Source organism: Ursus americanus, chromosome 24, assembly GCF_024610735.1.
Source record: "Ursus americanus isolate L20-20 chromosome 24, mUrsAme1.1.p, whole genome shotgun sequence".
In the NCBI taxonomy this organism is placed as follows: domain Eukaryota; kingdom Metazoa; phylum Chordata; class Mammalia; order Carnivora; family Ursidae; genus Ursus; species Ursus americanus.
Window position 1 is genome coordinate 31,603,869 of NC_142150.1, and position 12,284 is coordinate 31,616,152.

At 38.1% G+C, this 12,284-nt stretch overlaps 1 protein-coding gene across 1 annotated transcript in view; it reads right to left on the reverse strand.

The window, feature by feature from the left end:
- NUP160 (nucleoporin 160) overlaps positions 1 to 12,284 on the reverse strand; it is a 46,335-nt gene that overhangs the window by 21,825 nt on the left and 12,226 nt on the right. The window contains exons 8-17 of the mRNA XM_045786674.2: positions 9,285 to 9,362; positions 8,927 to 9,024; positions 7,612 to 7,696; positions 6,128 to 6,196; positions 4,251 to 4,334; positions 3,797 to 3,967; positions 2,943 to 3,042; positions 2,281 to 2,446; positions 1,690 to 1,817; positions 1,439 to 1,599 (exon numbers count right to left, since the gene is read on the reverse strand). Of these exons, the coding sequence (XP_045642630.1) occupies positions 1,439 to 1,599; positions 1,690 to 1,817; positions 2,281 to 2,446; positions 2,943 to 3,042; positions 3,797 to 3,967; positions 4,251 to 4,334; positions 6,128 to 6,196; positions 7,612 to 7,696; positions 8,927 to 9,024; positions 9,285 to 9,362 (1,140 nt within the window). The remainder of the gene's footprint in view (positions 1 to 1,438; positions 1,600 to 1,689; positions 1,818 to 2,280; positions 2,447 to 2,942; positions 3,043 to 3,796; positions 3,968 to 4,250; positions 4,335 to 6,127; positions 6,197 to 7,611; positions 7,697 to 8,926; positions 9,025 to 9,284; positions 9,363 to 12,284) is intronic.

Genomic DNA, 12,284 nt, shown 5'->3' on the forward strand with positions numbered 1-12,284 from the left:
ACTGAAAAGAACTCAGTAAGGGCTGCCCTAAGTACCAGCCTCTCAGGAAAGGCTCCTGTGTCTCCCGGGTGGTCCTAAACAAATCATCTTCCTAAATGTCCCCCTTATTTTTACCTGAAATTCTACCATCATCAACGTATTTGAGTTAATAAATTCTGATTTAAAAAATATGAATAGCTCTGGGAACCCCAAAGGCCTTGTAGTTTTTTATACATTAACATGAGTTAGTGAACCAGACTGCTCCCTTGTCAGGCTCGGATGAGATGACCTACAGACAAGTGGGGCTTCAGCCTCAGGGCAGAAAGGCAATCTCCAAACATGGAACATTTAGTAGCGGGGAAGACAAGGATTACTGGACAAGAGTCTGGTGGACTAAGAAGACTAGGATGGAAAAAGAAGCACAGAATGGAGTTGGGAGGATCCCCAGGTGGCACAGTTGGTTGAGTGTCTGACTCTCGGGTTTCAGCTCAGGTTGTGATCCCAGGGTCATGAGATGGAGCCCCGAGTTGGGCTCCACACTGGGCATGGAGCCTGCTTGAGATTCTCTCTCTCCCTCCCGCCCCCAACCTGTGTGCACGCTATTTCTCTCAAATAAATAAATACAACTTAAAAGAAATGTGCTTAGGCTTTTGTACTGCAGAAATAGAGTTCTTTTTCTTCTTCTTCCTTTCTCCTCCACAGTAAATGGTACCTTGCTATCACGTGCAAAGCAGTTACTAACAATACTAAATTTTCGTAGAGCCATGCTTGGAAATTTCCCCACTGCTATAAATACAAAGAATAATTGTAAAATAATCCACTTCATGTTATGTTCTTCTTTTTTTAAGCTTAGTTATTTATTTTTAAAAAACTAGGCTCCACGCCCAGTGTGAAGCCCAACACAGGGCTTGAACTCACAACCCTGAGGTTAAGACCTGAGCTGAGCTCGAGTCTGACACTTAACCAACTGAGCCACCCAGGTGCCCCTATTTATTTTTAAATAATCTCTGTATCCAACATGGGACCTGAACTCAAGAGTCGCATGCTCTTCTGACTCAGCCAGCAGGTGCCCCATGTCATGTATGTTCTTTTTTTTTTTAAAGATTTTTATTAATTAATTAGATTTTATTTATTTATTTGACAGAGAGAGAGCACCCACAGAAGTAGGGGGAGAGGCAGGCAGATGGAGAGGAGAGGCAGGCTCCCTGCCAACTAGGGAGCCTGACATGGGGCCAGATCCCAGTATCTTGGCATCATGATCTGAACCGAAGGCAGATGCTTAACCAACTGAGCCACTCAGGCGTCCCTGACATGTACATTCTTATTCTGCAATTTTAGACACTCACTACAGGTCAAATGCAGGTGACAGAGCAGTGAACAAAGACAAAAGTCTGCACTCATAGAGCCGACATTCTGCTCTGCGAGTAGATTTTACGAGTTTCTCTCAAGCAGTACTTACGGCATCTCCCAGCCTCATTAACAGGTGCTGTAGTATCAAAAGGTCCCGGCAGATGAGGAAGCGAGTACTGGCAATTTTACACACACCTCTACACACAATACATGCTGCTGTGTTGCTACCATACAGCTGGGAAAGATTCAGTCGAATATTCAAAGGCTGAGCTGTAATTAAGAGGGAAAAAAACGGAAAGAAAGTTAAAAGGAGTTAAACCGTTTTCTCTAGATCGAAGAGACACGTTTGTTGTCATTCACCTGGATTGAACCCCTTTTCCATTTCCACTTCTGTCTCATAATCCATTTCCCGCACAAGTAGCCCGATGGCCTGGATTGGGTTCTTGATCTCTTGCAGCTTACTGCAAATATCCTCCATCACATTTTCTCTAGAAGGACAATCAGAAAACTATCACTACTGAGAATATGTAACACAGACTCTATAAATCCCATAAGCTAAATGCTCCATGAAACAGGAAGACGAGCTACACAATAAAGGAGGGGAGATAATCACTCCGGCATATAAGATACTTGTACTTCGTAGAACAAATTTTTCCTCATTCCTTCAGAAATGATAGATAAAATGCATGTGAGAAAATACTTTTATGTTTTAGAATTTATAGCTCAGTTAGTACTTAATAGACCGTAATTTATGAGTCTGCTTCCAGATCTGAATTCATGTGTTAGATTTTCTGTTTAAAATTGGAGACACCTATTGAGAATTACAGCAACTCATTTTATCTTCAAACCACTACTTTGCATGGACTTGAATGTACATTAAAAACTTGATGCTGGCACTAAAATTTGCTAAATTTCTATTAGGAAATGCACTTTACCCTAAATTCTCCTTACACATCAATAGTGATCAAATCTTCCAGAATCTGTTCTGCAGCCTTTTCTGGAGACTGTAGGTTGTAACAGCTCATTTCCATCACTGCTGACATATCCATAGTTACTGACTCTCCAATCAGCCGAAGGCATTTTATAAGACACATGACATCCCGAGCAACATCCACATCTATGATTAAGACAAAGTTAACATTCATGACTCAAGCCAATGAAGAGCTACTGATTAATATTACACTAAAATAAAATATAAATAATTAAATGCCAAGGATCTATCTGAGGTCTTGGAGATGCTTAGGCCTCTTCGGTATTCCTTTTTTTTTTTTTTTTTTTTAAAGATTTTATGTATTTATTTGACAGAGATAGAGACAGCCAGCGAGAGAGGGAACACAAGCAGGGGGAGTGGGAGAGGAAGAAGCAGGCTCCTAGCGGAGGAGCCTGATGTGGGGCTCGATCCCATAACGCCGGGATCACGCCCTGAGCCGAAGGCAGGCGCTTAACTGCTGTGCCACCCAGGCGCCCCTCGGTATTCCTTACAATATCTATATTGTGGTAAATTGACCAGGCAAGGTCATAGTGGCAATCAAAGTATTTTTGCATCCGCTTGAAACAAAGCATAGGGTTCATGTAGGAAGGGGCTTAAATATGGACACAGTAATTACTATTACCATCAGATATAGCTGCCTCATCCTCTGCCAAAAGGTTCTCATCAGGCAGGAGATACAAATGATCCACTAAGGAGGAAGGCACAAGGAAAGACAGGTACCCCTGGAAATACAAATCTTCCAATTACACTTTTTTCAATGAATGCTTACAGGTATAAAAAAATTGAGACCTGAATCTTATCACAAGGAAACACCAGACATATCCAAGCCAAGAGACACGCTATAAAACAGGTAGTCTTAAAAAAAAAGTCAATGTCATGAAAGACAAAGAAAGGCTGACAAAAGCTCAAGATTAAGCTAAATAAACATGACAACCAAATATATCCAAGATCTTAGATTGGATCCTAAATCAGATGAAAAATTATGGGCACAACTGATAAAATCAGAATGTAACAGTACAATATCATATCAATAACAAATTACCTGATTTTTAAATTGTGCTGTGGTTATGTAAGAATACACTGTTCTTAGGATACATAGTAAATTTTTAAGAATAAAGGGTATAATGTCTATGACTAACTCTCAACTGGATTAAGAAGAAAAATATATATGCATAAAAAAAAGGAAAGCAAATGGAAGTTAACAAACGAATCTGGGTGAAGGGTATACAAAAGTTCTTTGTGCTACTCTCGTAACTCTTTGAAGTTTGAAATCCCTTTAGTATATAATAAGGTAAATAAAGTAAAATGCAAGAAAATTATAAATAATGCAGAAGACTATCTAAATACAAATGAACCATAATTCTAAAAGAAAAAAAATACAAAGTTCTAAAAGCTAACTACAACATTTGATAGACTGATAGTCTGAAAGATCCACGGAACCTTCTAAAGGAGTTCTATATGCTTTAGCTTCCTTACTTTTTTCAGTAGGCACACCATGTTTGTGTGTGGATTCAAATGCAGGGCAAGAGGATGAGAGAGGGCTTCTTGGTACTGAAGACAACAGGCATAGAACTTGCACCAGAATTCCTGTTGTAAATTTCGAAACTCCTCCTGGGAAAATTCATATTCTGTTACACTTCCTTGGAGCTGGCAAAGAACAAAAAGGGGGGAAAAAAAGAGAGAGAGAGAAACTCTTAATACCATTTGGGATCTTTCTTCCTCAAAACGTAACTGTCTAATATCATCTTACTAAATGAATATCCCTTATGCATTATATGTCATAGACTATATATATCTCTAATTTTCAAATTAAAAGGTTTAAACATTCATACTTCCTACTAACAAGGTCCAGTGAACAATTTGAACAACTCCTCAGCACCAATCTAGCCTGTACAAAGAAATTATCACTCTTTCTCCACCCAAACCTTACCTCACTTTCAACAGCTAAAGTGACTTCTTTCTTCAGTTCACTCCAGGAAAGATCTAAATTCCTCTCAGTTCCTCTACAGAAAATCTAAAATTAAAAGAGACATTTTAGAGTATTATATGCTACCCAAAACTGAATGAAAGACACATCAATTTAGAAGGCACCGAGCCAATACACAGCTATACAATAGAAACTGAACATGGCTGAAGTACCCATCTACGTCTAACACTGTGAATAATTCTGGTATATGAAATCATAGCAAGTTTGAAATCATTTCTTTCTTTTTTTCTTTGAAATAATTTCTACAGACCAGAACAAACTACAGAAATCCATGAATCTGTCAGAATTATAACAGGGTACAGTTGGATTACAAAAAATACACAAAAAAACAAACCCTGAAAGGCTATTGCTCAGCCAGAAGGAAGATACAAAATGATGCGAAATACACACACCCAAACTGGCACGAAAGCAACCTACAGTAGTCTTGCGGCTGGTCACTCTACTAGGAATGACTCTCCTAAAGGAGAGCACTTAATAAATGCCTTAGTGATTATTTAATATTTCAGTGTGCAAGAGCTATCATAAGGCATACACGTTTAATTGTTAACAAGGAAGAAGGCTGATAGGATGAAAAGAAAAAACACCTTAGGAGACAGTGACCATGTCACCCCGAAGCTTTAGCAGAGAGAAAACAGAAAACATGCAATAGCCAGATTTTTAAGAATGTATGTAAAAGAAAAGTCAAGGGTCTAGAAATGGTATCACCTGAAAGAAAGTTAAGGAACTGGGTGTATATAATCTGGAGAAAGACAATAGGGAAAGACTCCTAAAATATTCGACCAGTTGCTTTCTAAAAGAGAGACATGCTCTATGAAGTCCCAAAAGAGAGAACCTGCCAAAAGGACATGGACTAAAATTGATCCAATACTGGGAAGTGCTTTTATTTTTTATTTTATTTTTACTTTTTTTTTACAGAGATAGCGAGAGAGAGAGAGAGAGAGAGAGAGAGAGCGCGCATGAGTAGGGAGGACAGAGAGAAGCAGGCTTCCTGCTCAGCAGGGAACCCCAGATGGGCTCCATCCCAGGACCCTGGGATTGTGACCAGAGCCGAAAGCAGATGCTTAACCAACTGAGCCACCCAGGCGCCCCAGAAAGAGCTTTTAAATGACATAGCTTGGGAACAATAACTCACACAAGAGCCAGTGAGAAACTGATCACTGGAGGCAGAGACAACTAGAAGCTGAATAGCTGTTAGAAAAGCCTCAGAAGGTGTTTCTTTGTGTGGAAGGTCAGGTGAGGAGATTCTGAGGGACCTTTCAATTCTACGAGTGATTATTCTATTTTTAATCCATTAAGTTAATGGCAATTTAAGGAAGCCGAAGTGACTTTAAAGAATCCTTTTGTAAAGCATTAAATATCCCTTAAGCCATGTGACTTTGAAGATTAGATTTGAGTTTTTTTTTTTTTTTTTTAATCTGAACTAAGTCAGACCTTTGTTGTATTAACAGAAGGGTAAAATAGAGTACCATCAAAACTAACCAAGAAAACATTTTAAGTTTCTTTCAAGTACTGAGATTACATGCAGTATAGTATGGTATCTTTTCACAACAGTGTAGGCACGAATTTCTCTTTTTACTACTGGCATGGTTCATTAGTCATTGGGGAAGTACCCACAGCTCTACCTCCCTGTTGGGAGTCTTACTTAATGGAAAAAACATTAAAAAAAAAAAAATCACACTAATAAGCACATGTATCTACAACTGCAAAAATATGTTTGGTGTTTAGTATATATAAAACAAAAATTAATAATAATTATTAATTATACAATGATAGTTACAAAGTAAGAGATAGTCTTAAATACTAAATCTTTTCTTGCTGACCTGTAAAGCTTTACATAAAGCTGCATTTATGAATCGTCCAGGTGTAAACAGATTCTGCAAATACATCTCCTGTTGAAGAGTAAAACAAAAATTAATGTCATTCTAAATAGATAAAATTTGGAAAAATTTGAAGGAAGAATTCATCACATTAGCACCAACACTTGAGTTTCTATTATATGAATATGGCCTTTCTATATTTGAGCTACACCAAGTACTAGAGCAGTTCTAACTTTTCACACTGAGAAGACTGCAGTGTCTGAGTCAACTAGGCGTACTGTAAAGAAATCAGTGTGTTCCTCATGGAGTACTTCATAGCGTTCCACTGGAAAACGCAGCTTGTCAAATGCCAACCTTAAGTGGAAAAGGCGAACACAGTTTATTGGTGATACACACTGGGAAGAGAACAATTAAACTAAACTGGCGTCTACACCATCCACAAAGTGGCTCACATATAAAAGAAAAGGAACCAAGAATCGGCATTACATGTAAAAATAAACAAAAACCTGCAATACGCTGTCACTAACAGGGAAATGAATTAGAGAGAAAAAAAATGAGAAGTCTTATGTTGCCTAATTATTTTGCCTAAACTTTTAAATCAGATTTGCCAGGAAGTAGCAAACCTGACTAACCTTCATTCAAGTTTCCTTCCTCCTACTGAGGTTCTGGGGAATAACTTAGGGCCCCAAATCTTCAACCTCATTTTAACATGAAGGCATCATCTGAAAGGTTTTGCTTCTACTCATCCTGAGGGTATCTCTGAAAACAGGGAGACTGGCCTAGTTTGCTCGCTACTGTATTACCTTTTAAAGTTATTTTCTTCGTAGCATAAACAGCTACGAGAATTTATCTGATTTCTAGTTTATATGCATGTACCAACATGGTTGGTATAGCGGACACATAGTGTTTATGCCTGCCCAGGATCCATTTCCTTTCTTTTACTAACAAGTCCCTACCTTTCTCTGGGGAACCATTCCTCCTCTACCCGTACTCCCCATACTCAACTGACTTCACCACCTCCACAAGAGCAAGGTGCAGGTTGGTCAGGTTTCTCATGCCAAGCTAGACTATTCTATTCCTTCTGCTCAGAGTGACTATGGCAGAAATCAGCACATGGCTCAAGCCAGGTAAATGAGAGTCTAGTTCAGGACCAGGGACAGAGGTTCTGTCTTTTCCTCGGGTTGTTAAGTTCTAAAGAATGCACAGGCTCAGGCAGCCTGCCTGAGAATAAACCCAACAATGAGGAAAGCAGAATAGAGACAAAGGAGAGATCAAGCCCTGAAAGCACTGTTCCAGCCATGGCTGAAGCCAGGGAACTCTCACCTTCTCAGCTGCCCAAATCAATACATTTTCCTTTAAGCTTAAGTCAGTTTGAGGTGGATTTCTTTGACCTGCAGCTGAAAGAATTTGGACTAATACAACTGATTCTTCTCAAACTAATGATTGGAGTAAATCATCCCCTTACATAAGACTTTAATATTGCTTACTCTGGGGTCTTGATCATCTCTGAGAATGATCTCTTCCTCTGGCAGAGAGTGCATAAAAACCGAATTCCACTGACCTGCAGCATTACTACAGGGAAACAAACAAAGACCATCAGTCTACATAAAAATGATAACTAAAAGCTTACGCTGTTGATTAAAAGTTTAAAAATAAATAAATAAAACTTATTTTCAGCATTCTGGCTTTAGAGAAGTTGCTCTTAACAGTTTAACAGGCATCTTCCTGAAATTAAAACTCTAACCACAAATCTATAAATAATAGCTATTAATCTGCATTTACTATATATCAGACATTAGGCTAGGTGCAGTTAAGAGTATTACTCAAGTAAGCCTTATGGTAACTCTAAAGGATGTGGTACCCCCATTTTGCAGATGGGGAAAGTGAAGCTTCGGGCATCTCACAGCTACTTAGTTTCACAACTGGACTCAAACTCTCATCTGATACCAGAGTCCTGCTTTTTCCCACTTTGCTGGAATGCTATCTATAAGAAGTACTCTCATATTTTCTGAGGTGTGGCTCAACCATCTGGGGCAACTACTCCTGTAATTCTGTTCTAGAATATAGGATTATGAGAGATCCCTAAGGTTCAACTGGTTTAGTTCCAAGGACATTAAACTGTATTCCACGGAATCCTACACAGGTTATTTCAGGGGTTACACAGTGTTTGAGTCAAAATTATTTTTTTAATGTATTTTGTAACTACTAAAAAACACTTTATACTATTATCACGTACATTAAAAGAATTAGAGACCAAATATACCTAATATTAGAGATTATCAACACGTTAAATTGTGTTACAATTTTATACTCATAAAATATTAGTTTTATATACTGGAGTTCATTATCTTTCAAAAAAAAAAAAAAAGGATTTCCTGTTTTAAAAAAGTTTGAAAAGCACTATACTTGTGCAATCAATGTCCCTTCTTATGATGAGGAAACTGAGAACCCAAAGGGGCTATAGTATCTTTTGGAAGTTGTGGCTGTCAGAAATAGTCTGCTCAGAAGCAATGAAAACTCCCAAATTAGAAGTATTTTGGGTATGTGCCATTTCTCCCAAGAAATATGGTATTTTCTTTATCTCATTCCAACTCTAAGAATCCTTCATTTTGTTCTAAAACCAAAAGATAAGAAAAACACAAAGTGCAAAAGGAGGAATTCCGGAAAACAGTTGACAACAAGCAAACCCAGGGCTGAATCCTTTCCATGCAAACATGTGACTTTGGTTCTACATAAAAAGCTGTTTTCTAAGTATGAAACTGCTTGGGGTGAGGCAGGATGACAGAAGTAAGTGATCCATACTGTTCATAGTTGATGTATTTCACAACAGTTTGGTTTTCAGCATCATGCCACATGGCCCAGATATCTGTAGAGGTTATGGCGAAGTCAATCAGTGTCTCCTAGGGGGAAATGTGGGAAAAAGGGGTTAAAATAAGAAAGGGTAATAGCTTATAGTGACTTACATTTGTATCAACAGGAGGGGTAAAAGCATAAAAACAAAAGATACTACTACAAGAACTTGGTAAAACCCACATGAAATTTTGTTTGCATATGTCATTAAATATTCCACTTTAAGATTTCCATCCCTTTACAACATAGTTGAGTCAGTCAATACTTCTTTCCTGTACTTGTGTGATATGCAAAGGATGATCCAACTTACCTGAGAAGTGAATAGGGAGGAAATGTGATCTAGACTATAGCGGTTATTCTCAGTGCTCACCAGCTGGAAAATGCAGAACTGTTGAAACATAAGTTGATAATTTATTACTTGAAATAATCAACATGCTACTTTTCTAAGAGTTATGAGCATCCAGAAACCAATTTTTTAAAAAATGTGGTAAAATACACATAACATTTATCATCTTAACCATTTTTTAAGATACAGTCCAGTAGTGTTAAATACATTCACATTACTATGCAACCTATCTCCAGATCTTTTCTCATCTTGTAAAACTGAAACTATACTCATTAAACAACTCCACACTCCACTTTCCCTCCAGTCCCTGGCACCCACCATTCTACTTTTGGTCTCTGTGAACTTGACTACTCTAGGCACTTTTAAAGTGGAATTTTTTTTTTAATATAAGTGGAATCTTAACAGTATTTTCTTTTTTTTGTGATTGGCTTACTTCACTAAGCTTAACATCCTCAAGGTCTATCCATGTTGTAGCATGTGTCAGAATTTCCTGCCCTTTTAAGGTTGTATAATATTCCATTTTATGTACATACCATTTTTGTTTATTCATTCATCTGTCAAGGAACACTTGGACTGTTTCTACCTTTTGGTTATTGTAAATAATGCTATGAATATGGGTGTTTAAATATGTCTTTGAGACCTTGCTTTGAATTCTTTAAGGGTATATACCCAGAAGTGTAATTTGCTGGATCACATGGTAATGCTATGATCAATTTTTTGAGGAACTGCCACACTGTTTTCCAGAGTGGCTGCAACATTTTACATTTCCACCAGCAATGTAAAAGGGTTTCAATTTCTCTATATCCTTGTCAACCCTGTTATTTTCTAGGGTTTTTCTGGATAGCAGCCATCCCATGGGTGTGAGGTGATATCTCATTATGGTCAGAAACCTGTTTTTAAGTTTATATATATATATTTTAAAGATTTTTTAAATTTATTTATTCGACAGAGATAGAGACAGCCAGCGAGAGAGGGAACACAAGCAGGGGGAGTGGGAGAGGAAGAAGCAGGCTCCTAGCGGAGGAGCCTGATGTGGGGCTCGATCCCATAACGCCGGGATCACGCCCTGAGCCGAAGGCAGACGCTTAACCGCTGTGCCACCCAGGCGCCCCTAAGTTTATATTTTTACTAAAGTACCAGAGATAATTAATTTGAAATAGGGAGCGTGCCAGAGTGCAGGGAGGGGCACAGGGAGAGAGTCTTCAAGCAGACTTTCCACTGAGTGCAGAGCCTGATGCAGGGCTTGATCTCACGACCCATGAGATCACGACCTGAGCCAAAACCAAGAGTTGGCTGCTCAACCGACTGAGCCACCCAGGAGCCCTGTACCAGAGATAATTTAAAACATATGTGCAATACAAATCAACACTAGTTAACCTTTACTAAAAACAAAACTCTGTAATTCAAGTGTAATATTTAACTCTACGGCCAAAACAAACATTTTCAAACTCAAAAATGATATTTAATGGATATTTTAAGTAATTTTTTTGGATAAAGAAAATTCACTATGAACTGATGAGTGACAATGATTCTGTCTTTATAACACAAGCAACTTTCCACAAGGAAGTACTAAAAGAAAAATATACAGTGAGAGTCCCTTCTGGGGAAAAAAAAAAGCAGTGTATGAAATATGAAAAATAAATGTAGTATTCATACTCATCCTAGCCTAGAGCCATATTTTACAAGTTGCAGATCTCAACCCCTTAGTGGGATATAAATCAGTTTAGCAGGTCTGAACCAGAGTTAAAAAAAAAAACCCAATGTATCAGACTTCATTAGTTCATCCACTCATAGTAAAGGTAAGTAGGTTTCATGAAAATTTTTTTGTTACATGTCCATCACCACATACGTGTATATTAGGTAGTAAAGCAAGATATTTCTTATTATAGATTCTAGCCAAAAAACGAGCTGGAAAAATGCTGTGCTAGTGTAGTACTTCTCAAACTACCTACCCGTAGTAAAGGACCAGTTTTGTTTTTTTGTTTTTTGCTTTTTTTTTCAATTTCCAACCTGTGGCAGATTGATACTTTTACAGAACACAGAAACCTTGAATATGAGTGTCTGTAGCAATGTCAAACCACTATAAATGTCGCTAAAAGTTTTCCTCTCACTCTCTGTAGTTATCTTACTGCAAACCGGTAATGAAGAATTCATGGCCCAGGACCAGTCCACAGACCACACACCGTGGGTCTGCAGGACTTCTGTTAAGAGAGCTGTCTTAGGGCGCCTGGGTGGCACAGTGGTTAAGCGTCTGCCTTCGGCTCAGGGCGTGATCCCGGCGTTATGGGATCGAGCCCCACATCAGGCTCCTCCGCTATGAGCCTGCTTCTTCCTCTCCCACTCCCCCTGCTTGTGTTCCCTCTTTCGCTGGCTGTCTCTATCTCTGTCGAATAAATAAATAAAATATTAAAAAAAAAAAAAGAGAGCTGTCTTAGTGTCTTATATGGAATTCAGGCAGCAAGCTTATGATATCAATGAGAACAAGATGCTGAGAATGACCGAATACACTTACTTACTAAAGAATTAGTTTTTTTTTTTTTAAATTATGTTATGTTAGTCACTATACAATACAGTACATCCTTAGTACTTACTAAAGAATTAGAATCCAAAGAACCAAAAGGAAAATAAGAAACAAATGAAATTAATAGGAATGGAAGTAAGATCTCACAGATAAAAGAAAAATAAACTTCAACTATGCAGATTAGGGGAAAAAAACAGGCTGAAGAGCAGTTTTTGTGAAGGGGGAAAAAAGCACTACAAGTTCATTATGATCTGAATATGCCTAACTGCCAAAAAAGCTGATTTGATTTTAAGTTTCATTAAGAGAACCATAGTGCTCAACGAAGGAAATAATAGCTCTGCTCAGGGGCGCCTGTGGCTCAGGTCATGATCTCAGGGTCCTGGGATCCAGCCCGGCATAGGGTTCTTTTTTTTTTTTTTTTTTTTAAAGATTTTATTTATTTA